The 20,178-nt window shown below is 40.2% G+C and overlaps 1 protein-coding gene across 1 annotated transcript; it reads left to right on the top strand.

Annotated features, from left to right (window-relative positions):
* The first annotated feature begins 17,038 nt into the window (after positions 1-17,038).
* Positions 17,039-18,076, top strand: LOC128210814 (putative uncharacterized protein DDB_G0282133). The gene has a single exon (XM_052915167.1). It carries the CDS (start codon positions 17,039-17,041, stop codon positions 18,074-18,076), a length of 1,038 nt encoding a protein of 345 aa, XP_052771127.1.
* The last annotated feature ends 2,102 nt before the right edge of the window (positions 18,077-20,178 follow it).

Raw genomic sequence — 20,178 nt, 5'->3', positions numbered from 1 at the left:
CAACTCGTGGTCGGCAGGGCTTGTCGCTGACTTCCGGAAAGAGAGATTTGGAGGTAGGTAATTCGTTTGCGCTGTTAAATAAGATGTACATTGTATTTACATATTTAAATATCAGCATGAATGCGCCGAACACAATTATTTCCCTTCTCGTTATTGTGAAGTGCCGGCTTAATTTTATGTAATACCCATGAATAACTGAATGAACTGTTTATATATTATAAATAAACCTGCAGTTCTTATAAACGGACCGTTCACATGTTTGTCGTAATGTATACGTATATTGTCGGGTTTTAAAAAGGTTAAAAAAAGTTGATTAAAAGATAACATTACGAAACCGCATGATTTTGATTTACCTAACTTATATAGCTGATGTATAATTATGCTTATTCGATATTAAGTGTTATTTTGATTCATTGTTTAATTTTGTAAAATAAATGAAAATATATAATAAAATTATATGCATTTAATCACCTGAACACACTCCATTTGTCAACATGGGTCATGGTAATCTGGAAATGTTATAGTTGAATCATATAAACTTCATGTTGTTGATATACATAACTAAATGAAAACAAAATTAAACAATAACAAAACAAAAATATTTGCTAATAGTAACATTATTTCTTGCTCGTTTTTGTTTGAATGTCGCTGTAACCGCTATGTGTCTAGCCGCTATATTTATACAGTTAGGTAAAAAATGGATTCATGTCATAGTTATTTAACGTTTCAAATCATCGTGTAGAATCCATTCGAAACACCTCGGCCATTTCCCTTCGAAAACAGCCCAGTGGAAGACGCTCGTAATTTTTCTAATAACATTTTTAATTAATATGTATTTTGTAAATCTAAATTTGAATTGATTGTTAGTTATTTGTTTTTGCGTATATAAAATTAAGATTTCCAATCATAGACTAACTGCTAAATTATTACGCGATCTATTTGCAGAGTAGTTAGATGTAAAGATTTCTGACATTGTAATGCGTCCATATACATCCGAGGTTATTTTCGATGGAACATGGCCGAAAAGTTCAATTCCTGTAGTAACTCGGATTATAAAGTCCTTGTTATATTTCGGTTTTCTTCTCTGATCAAATTAGAGTGGAAATTGTAATAAAGGATTCATTCAATGAAATGCCTTTCTATAAATTAGAAAACCAAGAAATGCATGACAATAAAAAACCATGAAGTAATCATTTTGATTTGATATTTTCTTTATTAATTTAGGACTATCAATTAAATTATAATGATAACTTAATTGTATTATTGTTGATAAAACAGATATGATTTGTGCTTCATGAACGTTTTAAAAATATGACAGAAGTAATGATTAAACTGTGCATTGCGGATTGCATGCTGCCGCATATTTCGGATACAATTTCCGCGCTAATTGGACCGACTTGAACATTCGTTTCCATAAATTTGCGGCATAATTTGCATCAAACAAATAGTTATAAGATGCAAATCATAGAAGTTCTGAATTGCCTCAGGTTTGTTTAAAGGACACGCGATCATTGTTTAAATAAGCAAAATTATGCAAAAGATAAGTGAAATGTTCTTCTGCAATTTCAAATGTCACGCATTTTAGAAACATCCCCGATACTTACACGGAACATGGATATTATTCAGTTTAAATATATTCAAGACCAATATTTCCTTAATCAACGGTTGCTATATTATATTGGAGAGGATAAATCAGAACAGACGGATTCTCAATCATCTGTGAAGGTTGTACAAATAGCGTCATATCAATAGGCCCCTCTCAAACCAACGACAACCAGCAATCAATATGATAAATGTTCTCCGAACTACCTGTCCTACTTGGGTCAGTCTCCATATTCAGACTCAGGCTCAGCTAACTGAGTTCTTAAATGTTTCAAAATGTCAATAACTAATTTTGACAAAAAATATGTGTGCCGGACTGTAGAGCAGATAAAAAATACAGCATCCTCGGCAACAAACGTATCCATAACCTTTCATATCTAGGTTATGAAATACGCCGGGGTGTCGAGGATGAACTAACAGAAACAATAGCGTAAACGTTACCATCTTTGCTCCTGAAATAATATTTTCAAACAATATTAACATCTTGCTTTTCCGAGAGACTCCGGCTAGGACTCGGACTCGGACTCGGACTCGGACTCGGACTCGGACTCGGGCTAGGACTCGGACTCGGACTCGGGCTCAGACTCGGGCTCGGGCTAGGGCTCGGACTCGGGCTCAGACTCGGGCTCCGACTCAGACTCAGACTCGGGCTAGGACTCGGACTCGGGCTCAGACTCAGACTCGGGCTAGGACTCGGACTCGGACTCGGACTCGGGCTCAGACTCGGACTCGGGCTAGGACTCGGACTCGGACTCGGGCTCAGACTCGGACTCGGGCTAGGACTCGGACTCGGACTCGGACTTGGGCTCAGACTCGGGCTCAGACTCGGGCTCAGACTCGGACTCGGGCTAGGACTCGGACTCGGGTTCAGGCTCAGACGTTAGTTATTTATGGAGCATGTTCTTTCTGCTCCACGAAGATGAGTTTCATTGAAAGCACTCATATGTATATACGAATATTCAAATATTTTAAAAAAAAAACACTAACACATGAATAGCATCGATGACGATGAAATTTTTAAATATCGCAGAATTAACATCTACTTATAAACTATTTTAAAAACAAGTGCAATATTATCTGGTTTCTGTTTGTATTACACACATTAACATTTAACATACGCCTGCAATTATGTATGTCAAAACAAAGCGTTAACTAGTGCAATCATAACCATATAAACAGTTTCCATATACACCATAGAAGATTTAAAGTACATGTATTATAAAACCAAATATAACCTAAGCATACTTTAATTTATACTCCAAATGTAATGGAAGACCCTTAAATTAAAGTAAGGTTTAGTTTTGGAGTTCTAAACTATTAAGTCGGCAGACGGGGCACTTGTTCAGAAAACAAAATTAATGCAAAACTTCTTAGTGTTAAGAAGCCACTATAACAATAAACGACAAAAATGATATTTGACGATTGTAATCTGCTTTATGGATGTTTGTTGATCGGTTTGTTAAGATTTCTTCTAAAGGTTAGACGTAAATCTGCCTGGCGACACCAGCAGAGACATAAGCCTGAACAAGAGTTTGTTAAAACAAAGTGAGGCCGCGATAAGTTCGCGTAATGGCCACAAGCTAATCTATTATTTTGATACCATAAAAACAAATGGAACCTGGTTAGGCTTTCTATAAAGCTGACAACATATGAATCAAACCAAATTATAGGAATACTATAAACTTTTACAAACTGTAAATACCTGAAAACAGACAAACATAATTATTCTTAAGTTCAAGTAAAGAAAGCACAAGCGGATTAAGAGAGGGGCGCACCCGGCTACTCATGTAGTCACTATTCCATTACCTCCGATCTGGATCGACCATGAGTCTCCATCGACGCTCTTATATCAACCGTCTCAGATTAAAAGCACAAGCCAGTACAATCACTGCAGCAACCGGTCTGTGTTTCGCATTGAGTGTTTGCGCCCATGCCTCCACCCTGGCATCACTGGTGTGATTCATATTAGATTCTTTAGAATGCTGTTGACGAAACGAACCTACTAATTTCCATTTAGTCATCGGTGCTTTTACAAAGCGAGTTATTTAGAAGCTTGTGACCGCGTACTGGCTAGTTAAAAGGCGTTCGCCAGCCATTTCACCTGTCCACTACATAATGCCTAAGATTTCAACAAATCGTGGTGTCACCTGGTGCAATGCCTTATTCTTCTTTAGATCAAAAGAAGCCACGTATAAAACATACACAATGCTATTCAGCCAAGTTCAGGGCTACATTTACCGGACTAAACGCTTCTCCGTTCCCAATAAACCTGGTCAACCCTGATTCATCCACTCACCGGACCTGTCGTCGTTCTCCCTTTACTTCCTCGGTTTCTTCACTTTTATTTCCCTTTCGTCCATTATGTCTATTTTTATTATACACTATTGACCGTATTCACCGTATTACAACCAGTACATATTCAACAATCACGACAGTCTTTACACCATGTAAAATACAACCTACATTTTCCGCGAATGAAATTGCAGATAGTCAATCAGTATGTTCTATGCTTAATCATTAAGAATTTCAACTTACGCGGGTGTTTTAAGGTACGCCCACTGCCACTCATCCGATACACATTCCCTGCGTCAGATTTTGCGTTGACAATGTGTCAACCAATGTGGTAGCATTCTAAGACAGGTGACCTGAAGTAACATTTTAATGAAAAAGAAGGGCTCGTTCGATACGCTCCCTCCACCAATTCTTAATAATCAAACTGTTACTTTGTGTCATATAACTAAACATACATAAACAGCTTGACAGTGTGACCTTAACGGGCCGTAGTATAAGCTTAGAAGCTTTATTCACTCTCCTGTCTTGTTCATATATCACCTGCCTACTTTTATTGTAAACATAGCCTAGGTAATACTTTGCTTAAACGTTGTAAATTTTCATATGAATACGTCATGTTGAAACAAATATTGTTTAAACCATCGATTTACTTGTTTCAGGTATCCGGAGAGTAGGTCACCCCTATCAGAACAGAACACCGCCTAAGCGTAAAAAACCGCGGACGTCATTTACACGTCTTCAGATTGTAGAACTTGAGAAACGTTTTGAACGTCAAAAATACCTAGCGTCAACGGAACGGTCGACGTTGGCCAAATCCCTCAAAATGTCAGACGCCCAGGTGAAGACTTGGTTTCAGAATAGACGAACAAAGTGGAGGTAGACTTTATGTTTTGTTTACACTGATACGATTTTACATATCTGTTGATTTCGTGTGTCCATACTTCACATACGTAAGTAACAGGTACATGTGGAATGTTTAGATTTAGACAAGAAGAAAAAACATGTGAGCAAACTGTATCGGGACAAAGGAGGTGCATTTAGAAGATCATATTTAGTTTGTAAACACTAGAATACGTGCAGTCTTAATTGGATAAAGAATGTTCTTACTCTTCTAGTAATCATGTTTGTTTATAAAGACGATACTAGTTTTGTTCCATTAGATTGAACGGCCTAGATATTCTCCCTTTTAACGTTAAAAGATGCACTTATCAAAAGTGGTAACATTGAGAACATATTTTCATCAATTTGTTTTAAAATAATACAGATATATACTATAAGATCAGAGGTCCTATCAGAAAGAAAATCCTCTGAAATAATACAATATATATCATCTGACCTCAAAGTTGTTATTTTATGATGAAAACAGTAGCTGAATGATTTCCACGGTAATATGAAAGTTTTCGTTTAAAGCAGTCCTTTGGGTAAAATTATAGCATCCTAACATATCGGAAAATAAATAGGGTTTCGGCTAAATTGATCGGATGCCTATTTTGATTCAAGTTTATTAAATTTGCGATTATCAGACATAATGGGAACCGTTTTAGCTAATTCAGACCTTTGGCACCATTGCTGTCTTTTGGGACATTTTTCTTTCGGTTCCATGTAATTTGAACAAAAAGAATAATTGTGTGTCACCAAATATTTGTTTATGGCGTTAAATCGGCTGAGAACATTATCAGATTAAACAAGAAATATCGTTTCTAGCAAACAATGCGTTCAAATTTGCCAATCTTTCTTGAGAGACTGGAGTTTAATTGAAATAGAGCCTGACGTTTATTTAAAACTATAGGAAGTAATTCACCTTAATTCGCAAACTGATTGAACAAGCCGTTTTTTCATATGCTGGAAATACCTATCTGCAGTGGGATGCGAGAGTCGCTACAACTAAAAAATGTAAAGTTTGCAAATAAGTTTAAATATGTACTTTCTTATAAATGAAGAAAACAATGTCAACACAGAAATAAAATGAAAGTCAGGATATTTTTCTTCAATGATCTCACTGTTTTCGTTTTCAGACGTCAAACTGCAGAAGAGCGCGAGCTAGAAAGGCAGGCAGCCAATCGCCTGCTTCTCAGTCTACAGTCCGAGACTGCAAACCGAAAGTCGGTGCTTATCTCTCAAGACAGAATTTGCCTTAGTCGTCTGCAAAGGTTTCCTGATCAACGTGCTGGGGAAGTTTGACCTCGGTGGCGGTTGACCTGGAAACATGGATGTTGAGTTTGACCTCGGTGGCGGTTGACCTGGAAACAGGGATATTGTGTTTGACCTTGACCCTTACACTATAGTGCCCTTTGCTTTGCTGAGCCGGAAAAGTGTGTCCCTCTACACTGTACTGATAATACTATGATGCTATAATATATGTTAATAGTTATCAATAAAGGAGTTTTTATTCAAAGTATACGGATTTTTGTATTCTCAGTTGATTAGCTATAAGAAATTCATACTATACACTTAAGGTAAACTTGTGTTGCACGCATGCGTTCTTCTAACCAATGTATACCACCAAGCTTGTATATCCATCAGAGCAATTGCATTTGAGCGAGTACCTTAGCACCTCCCACGTACTGATTAACACGTCACTGCGTGTAAGATAAGGAAGCCAGCGCCCTACTAGTATGTTATTTAGTGCTGTTTTGGGCACCGAAATCAAAAGCCGAAATACACCATCTATATCAACACCAAAAAATGCGTTGTCCAAATGAATTTTGTGCTACCTCCTTTAGAGAACCCGTATAGAAATGGCGCGGTTACTAGGTGTGCGAGTACCTCAAACGTATACTGGTATAGAGTGACACATTTAGCGCAATCGCCATCTACTCTGTCAATAGTGTATGGAATTTGTAAAGCACTGTCAATACCAGTAATATACATAATAATCTGTGTCTAATCAGCGTTTGTAATTTCAATGTTGTTGTAAATATACTTTTATGCATTAGCCTTGACTTATTTATGTAGCGTATTGGTATTGTGTCGAGTAGTCAAAGTACGTCCGATAAACAAAGAAATATATAATACTTTTTTTCCGAAGACCACCTGTATGATTAGTACTTCAAACATTTATCACCATAAATATTATAAATGGGAATCACGTTAAAAACAATCAGAAATGAATTACAACAACCTCTTCAACTATCGTAAAACAGCTGGTGCTTTGTCTGGGTACCAACATGCACTTTTGACACTGTCACTGGAGAAGCGCTTTTACTTCCGCGAACGTATACTTCTAACCTACACAAAGTGGAGCTTTTACTTCCGCGAACTAGCACTTCTAACGTTCACAAAGTGGAGCTTTTACTTCCGCGAACTTATACTTCTAACCTACACAAAGTGGAGCTTTTACTTCCGCGAACTAGCACTTCTAACGTTCACAAAGTGGAGCTTTTACTTCCGTGAACGTATACTTCTAACCTACACTATGTGGAGCTTTAACTTCCGCGAACTGGCACTTCGGACCTTCACAAAGTGAAGCATTTACTTCCGCGAACAGCCACTTCTAACCCACAAAAAGCGGAGCTTTCACTTCCGCAAACCAATACTTCTAGCCTACACAAAGTGGAGCTTTAACTTCAGCGAACCGGCACTTCTAACCTTTACAAAGTGGAGCTTTTACTTCCGCGAACTTATACTTCTAACCTCCACAAAGTGGAGCTTTTACTTCCGGGAACTAGCACTTCTAACGTTCACAAAGTGGAGCTTTTACTTCCGTGAATCTATACTTCTAACCTACACAAAGTGGAGCTTTAACTTCCGCGAACTGGCACTTCGGACCTTCACAAAGTGGAGCATTTACTTCCGCGAACAGGCACTTCTAACCCACAAAAAGCGGAGCTTTCACTTCCGCAAACCAATACTTCTAACCTACACAAAGTGGAGCTTTAACTTCAGCGAACCGGCACTTCTAACCTTTACAAAGTGGATCTTTCACTTCCGCGAACTAGCACTTCTAACCTTCACAAAGTGGAACTTTTACTTCCGCGAACCTATAGTTCTAACCTACACAAAGTGGAGCTTTTACTTCCGCAAACTTATACTTCTTACCTACACAAAGTGGAGCCTTTACTTCCACGAACTAGCACTTCTAACCTTCATAAAGTGGAACTTTTACTTCCGCGACTGGCACTTCGGACCTTCACAAAGTGGCGCTTTCACTTCCTTGGCTGGCACTCCGAACCTTCATAAAGTGGCGCTTTCACTTCCGCGACTGGCACTTTGGACCCTCACAAAGTGAAGCTTTCACCTCCGCGACTGGCACTTCGGACTTCACAAATTGGAACTTTCACTTCCGCGAACTGGCACTTCGGACCTTCACAAATTGGAGCTTTTACTTCCGCGATCTAGCACTTCTAATCTTCACGAAGTGGAGCTTTCACTTCCGCGAACTGGCACTTCGGACCTTCACAAAGTGGAGCTTTAACTTCCGCGAACGATCACTCCTAACGTTCATAAAGCTTTGACTTTCACAAACTGGCACTTCTAATCTTCATGTGAAGTGGCGTTTTCGCTTCGGCGAACTAGCACTCCGGAACTTCATGAACTGGAGCTTTCCTTTTCGCGAGCTGGCACTTCTAACCATCACAAAGTGGAGCTTTTACTTCCGCGAACTATCACTCCTAACCTTCAACAAGCTTCAGTTGTCGTAAGGGCAGCAGTAACATCATTTACTAGACACTCGGAGTCGACACCAGATGCATTGCTTTATCGTAATACCCACAGATACCACGTTACCACGCATCGTGTTACCTACACCGCAAGTGGCAACACCCAGACTAATTGAAACTTACTTGGCGGGGGGGGGGGGGCTTATTACCCTCGCCATCTGGTAGTACCCATTGGGCGAGCATGCTACAATTTACATTTTTTCTACACAATTTTAGAACGTCTCTTTTACTTCGTTGATCGTAGCAGAGGTGATTTCGGCTATACAATGTAACACATGTTGCGGAAATTTAATTATGATTAAGGGAGGGAACTCTTCCACCTTGCCGTGGGTTGAATTTTCCGCCCTTCTTTATTTGGCGCTTTTCTCACTTGTTCTAGTGGCCCAGCGGTAAAGGCGTCTGTTTTCTTTTGTTTCTTGACTCTATCGGTGTGGATTTGTACCCCACTAAAACCAATATACTTTTAATACTATAATTGTATTTTTTCTGCAATTTTGAAATCATACATTAAAATAATGATAAAATAAGTATTTTCAGATGCATTCCCCGGAAAACCCTTTTTTGGTCCAAGCACATGAGCCAGTCTTTTTAAAGAAGCACAATATGAGGAGATGCATTTCAAAATTGTGGATTTCAAAAACAATATTTGAGCATAAATCAACATTTGTTGAAGGGTTCCAGCTGTCAGTACCTTAGTTTTAATATTCCTAATGATTTGCCACACTTTATTTCGTAATAAAACTTGCATTTTACAAACCATGAACGAGTCTCTTTAAATAGTTGGCACAAGAATCCACAGAAAAAAGTACGACCGCTGTTCCGAACTTCTGCACCGTTGTCCAATGTCCATCTATGACCCAGTCACAACGGCGGATCTACCAACCAATCCAAATTCGACCACAATGCTGATTCAAGAAATGGTGTAAGAGACAACATTCATGTGAGGCCAAAAGTCACTTCGGGTCGCGTTAATGTGTTAAAACGTCCGGTCTAAAATAGTCACCATTTGTCAAGTGAACTCGGACAGCGACAACTTCTCAGATTGTCCAACACAACTCAGTGTAGTATTTGATATGCTACTGTTGTAGACACTGCAAGGGTCACTTTAAATCTTACTACTCTATTACCACACATGATAACACGTGACGAATATCACTGCATTGGAAAGAGTTTTGAACATATAACGTCGTACTTACATAAGTAAGTTTTTATGACCAGTGTGATGTTTTATTCACTGTATGATTACGACCGATGTTCTGTTTTGTTCAATGTGTGTTTACGAACGTATGCTCTGTTGTTTTGTATATGTATTTATGACCAGTGTGCTGTGTTGTTCAGTGTATGTTAACAAACGGTGTGCTGTGTTGTTCAGTGTGTGTTTACGACTGGTGTGCTGTGTTGTTCAGTGTGTGTTTACGACTGGTGTGCTGTGTTTTTCAGTGTGTGTTTACGACTGGTGTGCTGTGTTGTTCAGTGTGTGTTTACGACTGGTGTGCTGTGTTGTTCAGTGTGTGTTTACGACTGGTGTGCTGTGTTTTTCAGTGTGTGTTTACGACTGGTGTGCTGTGTTGTTCAGTGTGTGTTTACGACTGGTGTGCTGTGTTGTTCAGTGTGTGTTTACGACTGGTGTGCTGTGTTGTTCAGTGTTTGTTTACGACCGGTGTGCTTTGTTGTTCAGTGTATGCTTACGACTGGTGTGCTGTGTTGTTCAGTGTATGTTTACGACTGGTGCGCTGTGTTGTTCAGTGTGTGTTTATGGCCGGGGTGCTGTATTGTTCAGTGTGTGTTTACGACTGGTGCGCTGTGTTGTTCAGTGTGTGTTTATGGCCGGTGTGCTGTATTGTTCAGTGTATGTTTACGAATGGTGTGATGTGTTGTTCAGTGTGTGTTTACGACTGGTGAGCTTTGTTGTTCAGTGTTTGTTAACGACCGGTGTGCTGTGTTGTTCAGTGTGCGTGTTTACGACTGGTATGCTGTGTTGTTCAGTGTGTGTTTACGACTGGTGTGCTGTATTGTTCAGTGTTTGTTTACGACTGGTGTGCTGTGTTGTTCAGTGTATGTTTAGGACCGGTGTGCTGTGTTGTTCAGTGTATGTTTACGACCGGTGTGCTGTGTTGTTCAGTGATTGTTTAAGTCCGGTGTGCTTTGTTGTTCAGTGTATGTTTAGGACTGCTGTGCTTTGTTGTTAAGTGTATATTTAGGACCGGTGTGCTTTGTTGTTCTGTGTTTGTTTAGGACTGCTGTGCTTTGTTGTTCAGTGTATGTTTAGGACCGTTGTGCTTTGTTGTTCATTGTATGTTTAGGACCGGTGTACTTTGCTATTCAGTGTATGTTAAGGACCGGTGTGCTTTGTTGTTCATTGTATGTTTAGGACCGGTGTGCCTTGTTGTTAAGTGTATGTTTAGGACCGGTGTGCTTTGTTGTTAAGTGTATGTTTAGGACCGGTGTGCTTTGTTGTTCAGTGTGTGTTTAGGACGGGTGTGCTTTGGTGTTCAGTGTATGTTTAGGACCGGTGTGCTTTGGTGTTCAGTGTATGTTTAGGACCGGTGCGCTTTGTTGTTAATTGTATGTTTAGGACCGGTGTGCTTTGTTGTTCAGTGTATGCTTATGACCGGTGTGTGTGTTGTTCAGTGTATGTTCACGACCGGTGTGCTTTGTTGTTCAGTGATTGTTTAAGACCGGTGTGCTGTGTTGTTCAGTGATTGTTTAAGACCGGTGTACTTTGTTGTTCGGTGTATGTTTAGGACCGGTGTGCTTTGTTGTTCAGTGTATGTTTAGGACCAGTGTGCTTTGTTGTTCAGAGTATGTTAACTACCGGTTCAAAACAAGACGCCGCAAACACGAACTAAAGCATACACTGAACAATGAAACCCTAACAACACGAATCAAAGCTTACACTGAACAATGAAACACTACACCAACACGAATCAAAGCATACACTGAACAATGAAGCACTGCACCAACACGAACCAAAGCATACACAGAACAATCAAACCCTACACCAACACGAATCAAAGCATACATTGAACAATGAAACACTACATCAACACGAATCAAAACATACACTGAACAATGAAACACTACACCAACACGAATCAAAACATACACTGAACAATGAAACACAACACCAACACGAATCAAAGCATACACTGAACAATGAAACACTACACCAACACGAATCAACGCATACGTTGAACAATAAAACACTGCACCAACACGAATCAAAACATACACTGAAAAATGAAACACTACACCAACACGAATCAAAGCATACATTGAACAATGAAACACTACACCAACACGTATCAAAGCATACATTGAACAATGAAACACTACACCAACACGAATCAAAACATACACTGAACAATGAAACACTACACCAACACGAATCAAAGCATACATTGAAAAATGAAACACTACACCAACACGATTCAAAGCATACACTGAAAAATGAAACACTACACCAACACGAATCAAAGCATACACTGAACAATGAAACACTACACCAACACGAATCAAATCATACACTGAACAATGAAACACTACATCAACACGAATCAAAGCATTCATTGAACAATGAAACACTACACCAACACGAATCAAAACATACACTGAACTATGAAACGCTGCACCAACGCGAACCAAAGCATACATTGAACAATGAAACGCTGCACCAACACGAATCAAAGCATACACTGAACAATGAAACGCTGCACCAACACAAATCAAAGCATACACTGAACAATGAAACGCTGCACCAACACGAACCAAAGCATACACTGAACAATGAACCTCTCAACCAACACGAACCAAAGCATACACTGAACAATGAAACACTGCACCAACGTGAACCAGAGCATACCCTGAACAATGAAACACTGCAACAACACGAATCAAAGCATACACTGAACAATAAAACCCTACACCAACACGAACCAAAGCATACACTGAACAATGAACCGCTACACCAACACGATTCAAAGCATACACGGAATAATGAAACACTGCACCAACGCGAACCAAAGCATACACTGAACAATGAAACACTTCGCCAACACGAACCATACATACACTGAACAATGAAACACTGCACAAACACGAACCAAAGCATACACTGAACAATGAAACACTACACCAACACGAAACAAAGCATACACTGAACAATGAAACACTACACCAACACGAATCAAAGCATACACTGAACAATGAACCGCTACACCAACATGAACCATACATACACTGAACAATGAAACACTGCACCAACACGAACCAAAGCATACACTGAAAAATGAAACACTTCACCAACACGAACCATACATACACTGAACAATGAAACACTACACCAACACGAACCAAAGCATACACTGAACAATGAAACACTACATCAACACGAATCAAAGCATACATTGAACAATAAACACTACACCAACACGAATCAAAACATACACTGAACTATGAAACGCTGCACCAACGCGAACCAAAGCATACACTGAACAATGAAACGCTGCACCAACACGAATCAAAGCATACACTGAACAATGAAACGCTGCACCAACACAAATCAAAGCATACACTGAACAATGAAACGCTGCACCAACAGGAACCAAAGCATACACTGAACAATGAACCTCTACACCAACACGAACCAAAGCATACACTGAACAATGAAACTCTACACCAACACGAATCAAAGCATACACTGAACAATGAAACACTGCACCAACACGAACCAAAGCATACACTGAAAAATGAAACACTACACCAACACGAACCAAAGCATACACTGAACAATGAAACACTGCACCAACGCGAACCAGAGCATACCCTGAACAATGAAACACTGCAACAACACGAATCAAAGCATACACTGAACAATAAAACCCTACACCAACACAAACCAAAGCATACACTGAACAATGAACCGCTACACCAACACGATTCAAAGCATACACGGAATAATGAAACACTGCACCAACGCGAACCAAAGCATACACTGAACAATGAAACACTTCGCCAACACGAACCATACATACACTGAACAATGAAACACTGCACAAACACGAACCAAAGCATACACTGAACAATGAAACACTACACCAACACGAACCAAAGCATACACTGAACAATGAAACACTACACCAACACGAATCAAAGCATACACTGAACAATGAACCGCTACACCAACATGAACCATACATACACTGAACAATGAAACACTGCACCAACACGAACCAAAGCATACACTGAAAAATGAAACACTTCACCAACACGAACCATACATACACTGAACAATGAAATACTACACCAACACGAACCAAAGCGTACACTGAACAATGAAACACTACATCAACACGAATCAAAGCATACATTGAACAATGAAACACTACACCAACACGAATCAAAACATACACTGAACTATGAAACGCTGCACCAACGCGAACCAAAGCATACACTGAACAATGAAACGCTGCACCAACACGAATCAAAGCATACACTGAACAATGAAACGCTGCACCAACACAAATCAAAGCATACACTGAACAATGAAACGCTGCACCAACAGGAACCAAAGCATACACTGAACAATGAACCTCTACACCAACACGAACCAAAGCATACACTGAACAATGAAACACTACACCAACACGAATCAAAGCATACACTGAACAATGAAACACTGCACCAACACGAACCAAAGCATACACTGAACAATGAAACACTACACCAACACGAACCAAAGCATACACTGAACAATGAAACACTGCACCAACGCGAACCAGAGCATACCCTGAACAATGAAACACTGCAACAACACGAATCAAAGCATACACTGAACAATAAAACCCTACACCAACACGAACCAAAGCATACACTGAACAATGAACCGCTACACCAACACGATTCAAAGCATACACGGAATAATGAAACACTGCACCAACGCGAACCAAAGCATACACTGAACAATGAAACACTTCGCCAACACGAACCATACATACACTGAACAATGAAACACTGCACAAACACGAACCAAAGTATACACTGAACAATGAAACACTACACCAACACGAACCAAAGCATACACTGAACAATGAAACACTACACCAACACGAATCAAAGCATACACTGAACAATGAACCGCTACACCAACATGAACCATACATACACTGAACAATGAAACACTGCACCAACACGAACCAAAGCATACACTGAAAAATGAAACACTTCACTAACACGAACCATACATACACTGAACAATGAAACACTACACCAACACGAACCAAAGCATACACTGAACAATGAAACACTGCACCAACACGAATCAAAGCATACCCTGAACAATGAACCGCTACTCCAACACGAATCAAAGCATACCCTGAACAATGAACCGCTACACCAACACGAATCAAAGCATAACCTTAACAGTGAAACACTCCACCAAGAAAATCCAAAACATACACGAAACAAAGAACCGCTACACCAACAAGAACCAAAACATACACTGAACAATGAAACACTTTACAAATACGAATCAAAACATACACTGAACAATGAAACACTATACAAATACGAATCAAAACATACACTGAACAATGAAACACTATACAAATACGAATCAAAACATACACTGAACAATGAAACACTATACAAATACGAAATAACGCATACACTGAACAATGAAACATTTATAAAATGTTATCTTCTTATAAATATTCGGGTACTGCCTTGGCGTTGTCAATGTAAAGCATTATATTTTTCATACACCGCACTTAACTCGCAGATGACCTGGCAGTTATGCTAAATAGCAGCTATGCTGAAAGTTGACTTTCTAGAAAGTGTCGAGTTGGCCCGAAAGCTGTGACCATATGTTAGTCGACATAAAACGTTTGAATGTGGCCATCGTCTAGTGCACGGTCTATATACGGAAATTCCATCTGCATTATATAGGAGGCTTCTGGCACAGTAATTTAATGTGCCGGCTATTTATTTCTGGCTGGAATCCTCGCTAAACCAATCAGTGGACTGGCGAAACGTCCGTCTAGCTCTCGCGAGGCTATTTTATTAAATATAAAGACAATATGGGAAAATAATCGCCGAAATGCCTTACCCATTTGATAAAACATCCATTTTCCATTAATTAGCAAATTGCCTCTAACATAATAAAAATGGGGAAGAATATCTATTTCATCTAGTTTTATTTAATTAAGGTCTCCAAAGACGTTCGTAGTGTGACAATAGAAGGAACAATAAAGAAGACGGGAGGTGAATTATAAGTCTTTTATCTTAGAATGGTATCGCCACGGCAACACAAACTGATGCATTTCTCTCCCTTTAATTGTCAATTTTCTCAAGAAAAAAGAAACCTTCTTCACAGATTACTGCGAATTGATGTCAGCTTTTTTATTGATGATGCTTTTATGTAAATGTTTTTTTGGTGAAGTTTGTTCTTTTCATTAACTTAAATTTATATTTTGGTGATTGACTGTGCCTCAAATTTTGTTAAGTAGATTGGCACTTATAAAAGTTTTATTAGTACCAGTCTATGTTAACGCACCCCGCGTGATTGATGCCATCCTCTGAGCGCTTGATAGAATTTAAGAAGAGCAAGAAGCAATCAGAAGTTGTCAAGAAGCAATCAAAGAAACGACCTATACGTCTGTGGAACTGTAAAAGTATTTATCAGAGGTACACCATAGCCAAGATTATCCTGAATATGATTTACAATATTGCTTTTAACAGACTTTGGTGTGTGGCAGACTAAATAATGTATAGAAAACATTAATACCACTTTTCTTTTTCAGACATTATTCAGTTCGGGTTACATCAAGTCGTGTTAAAGGTCTCGACCGCGACGAATTTGTAAACTATTTGGCTGTTGATAGGAGACCATGGTATATTTGATCATATATCTTAATGAAAAGTTGATGGGTCCATTACGTGGTCTAGCTGATCGCCTCAAGGCCTGCTGCAATATTGCAGGATTGATATATTCCTTATTCAAGTAGAAAAATATGTTCATTGGAGTTAGATGTTCAATGCTGATACCCGACAGATGTATTAGCTTTTTAAGAAAATATGCAATTCCTTGTTAACACATAATTGTCGTCTTGTAGAGCTCGAGTGATCACTCGAAAGCACAAACAGAAGCGGAATTGGCGTTGGAGGGGTGCACTGTAGAAGCACAACTAAATCACAAGCACTCTTCTCAAAGAATACGAACAATCCATGGCATAAATGAGTAAATAAGGTATATAAGATATTTCCCAATGAAAACATTTTAGTCTGAAAAACGCACATTAAGGTGCTTTTTTCAATAAGTTTTCCGTAAATTGACATAAAAAGTAAACTTGAACAATTTTAGTGGTGTTGCGCACCGGGTTAGCCCCCGTCTTAAACCACTTTTGCAACATACACCCAAAGTCCGAGTTTGATTTACTGGTAATGGTAAGTGCAACGCTGTCACGACCGACGACAAGGATACACACTTGATGAAGCTCAACGACAAAGGAACAAACACTGTCACGTCCAACGACAAAGGAACGGACACTGTCACGCCCAACGACAAAGGAACGAACACTGTCACGTCCAACGACAAAGGAACGAACACTGTCACGTCCAACGACAAAGGAACGAACACTGTCACGTCCATCGACAAAGGAACGAACAATGTCACGTCCAACGACAAAAGAACGAACAATGTCACGTCCAACGACAAAGGAACGAACACTGTCACGTCCAACGACAAAAGAACGAACACTGTCACGTCCAACGAAAAAGGAACGAACAGTGTCACGTCCAACGACAAGGATACACACTTGATGAAGCTCAACGACAAAGGAACGAACACTGTCACGTCCAACGACAAAGGAACGAACACTGTCACGTCCAACGACAAAGGAACGAACACTGTCACGTCCAACGACAAAGGAACGAACACTGTCACGTCCAACGACAAAGGAACGAACACTGTCACGTCCAACGACAAAGGAACGAACAATGTCACGTCCGACGATAAAGGAACGAACACTGTCACGTCCGACGACGAAGGAACGAACAATGTCAGGTCCACCGACAAAAGAACGAACACTGTCACGTCCAACGACAAAGGAACGAACACTGTCACGTCCAACGACAAAGGAACGAACACTGTCACGTCCAACAACAAAAGAACGAACACTGTAACGTCCAACAACAAAAGAACGAACACTATCAAGTCCGATGACAAAGGTACGAACACTGACACGTCCAACGACAAAAGAACGAACACTGTCACGTCCAACGACAAAGGAACGAACACTGTCACGTCCAACGACAAAAGAACGAAAACTGTCACGTCCAACGACAAAGGAACGAACAGTGTCACGTCCAACGACAAAAGAACGAACACTGTCACGTGCAACGACAAAGGAACGAACACTGTCACTTCCAACGACAAAAGAATGAACACTGTCACGTCCAACGACAAAGGAACGAACACTGTCACGTCCGATGACAAAGGAACGAACACTGACACGTCCAACGACTAAGGAACGAACACTATCAATAGGAAACAAGTAATGTCACTGGGAAACAAGCTAGGGATCAAACGCTGTCATTGGGGAAACAAACTAGGAATCAAACGCTGTCACTAGGGAACACGCTAGGGATCAAACGCTGTCACTAGGGAACACGCCAGGGATCAAACGCTTTCACTAGGGAACAAACTAGGGATCAGACGCTGTCACTAGGGAACAAATTAGGCATCAAACGCTGTCACAAGGGAACAAGCTAGGAATCAAACGCTGTCACTGGGGAACAAACTAGGGAACAAACGTTGTCACTAGGGAACAAACTATGGATCAAACGCTGTCACTAGGGAGCAAAAACTGTCACTAGGGATCATACGTTGTCACTATGGAACAAGCTAGGGATCAAACGCTGTCACTAGGGAACACGCTAGGGATCAAACGTTGTCACTAGGGAACAAACTATGGATCAAACGCTGTCACAAGGGAACAAGTTAGGAATCAAACGCTGTCACTGGGGAACAAACTAGGGAACAAACGTTGTCACTAGGGAACAAACTATGGATCAAACGCTGTCACTAGGGAGCAAAAACTGTCACTAGGGATCATACGTTGTCACTATGGAACAAGTTAGGGATCAAACGCTGTCACTAGGGAACACGCTAGGAATCAAACGTTGTCACTAGGGAACAAACTAGGGATCATACGTTGTCACTGGGGACGAAAACTGTCACTTGGGAGCAAAAACTGTCACTAGGGAGCAAACACTGTCACAAGGAAACAAACAATTTCACTAAGGAGCAAACACTGTCACAAGTGAGCAAACGCTGTCAATAGGGAGCAAACACTGTCACTAGGGAGCAAACACTGTCACAAGGGAGCAGACATTGTCACTAGGGAACACATACTGTCACTAGGGAACAAACACTGTCACTAGGGAGCAAACACTGTCACAAGGGAGCAGACATTGTCACTAGGGAACACATACTGTCACTAGGGAACACACACTGTCAATAGGGAGCAAACACTGTCACTAGGGAACAAACACTGTCCCTAGGGAACAAACGCTGTCACTAGGGAACACATACTGTCACTAAGGAGCAAACACTGTCACTAAGGAGCAAACACTGTCAATAGAGAGCAAACACTGTCACTAGGGGGCAAACACTTCACTAGGGTGCAAACACTGTCACTAGGGAACACATACTGTCAATAGGGAGCAAACACTATCACTCAGGAGCAAACACTGTCACTAGGGAACAAACACTGTCACTAGGGAGCAAACACTGTCAATAGGGAACACATACTGTCACTAGGGAACAAACACTGTCACTAGGGAACACATACTGTCACTAGGGAACAAACACTGTCAATAGGAAGCACACACTGTCACTAGGCAGCAAACACTGTCAATAGGGAGCAAACACTGTCAATAGGGAACAAACACTGTCACTAGGGAACAAACACTGTCATTAGGGAACACATACTGTCACTAGGGAGCAAACACTGTCACTAGGGAGCAAACACTGTCACTAGGGAACAAACACTGTCACTAGGGAACAAACACTGTCACTAGGGAACACATACTGGCACTAGGGAACAAACACTGTCCCTAGGGAACACATACTGTCACTAGGGAACACATACTGTCACTAGGCACACACAGGGGAACAAACACTGGGGAACAAACACTGGGGAACAAAAGGCAGGAAATACTAACAGAACATACTTAATTAAACTTTCATATGATATAGTGCAAACTATTAAGATATTCGGCACCTCATCATATATTTGAACTTTACGTTAATTACGTTAATTATGGCGATATTGAAACAATAAATGTTTTAATTCTTTCAGGAAAAGACGAGCACGTACACCTAATAATTGACTGACAGCGCATAATTACTGTCCCGAAAACGGAATTAAGGACAAGCAATGCTGGCTATTGATCGAGAGTCGGAAATATCACTCACAATTTCCTGAAATTGTTTAAACCCTCCCCGGGGTTCCGAGATCTATTCCGTTGCAAATTAAAATGAACAAGTTCTATTTAACCCCAGTTGATCATAAAGAGGAGACCCGCGTTTAAGGAATATTGAGAAATGATTGGAATACTGTTGTTC

The sequence above is a fragment of the Mya arenaria genome, chromosome 12 (assembly GCF_026914265.1).
Source record: "Mya arenaria isolate MELC-2E11 chromosome 12, ASM2691426v1".
NCBI classification, from domain to species: domain Eukaryota; kingdom Metazoa; phylum Mollusca; class Bivalvia; order Myida; family Myidae; genus Mya; species Mya arenaria.
This window is presented reverse-complemented; position numbering and strand designations above follow the sequence as displayed.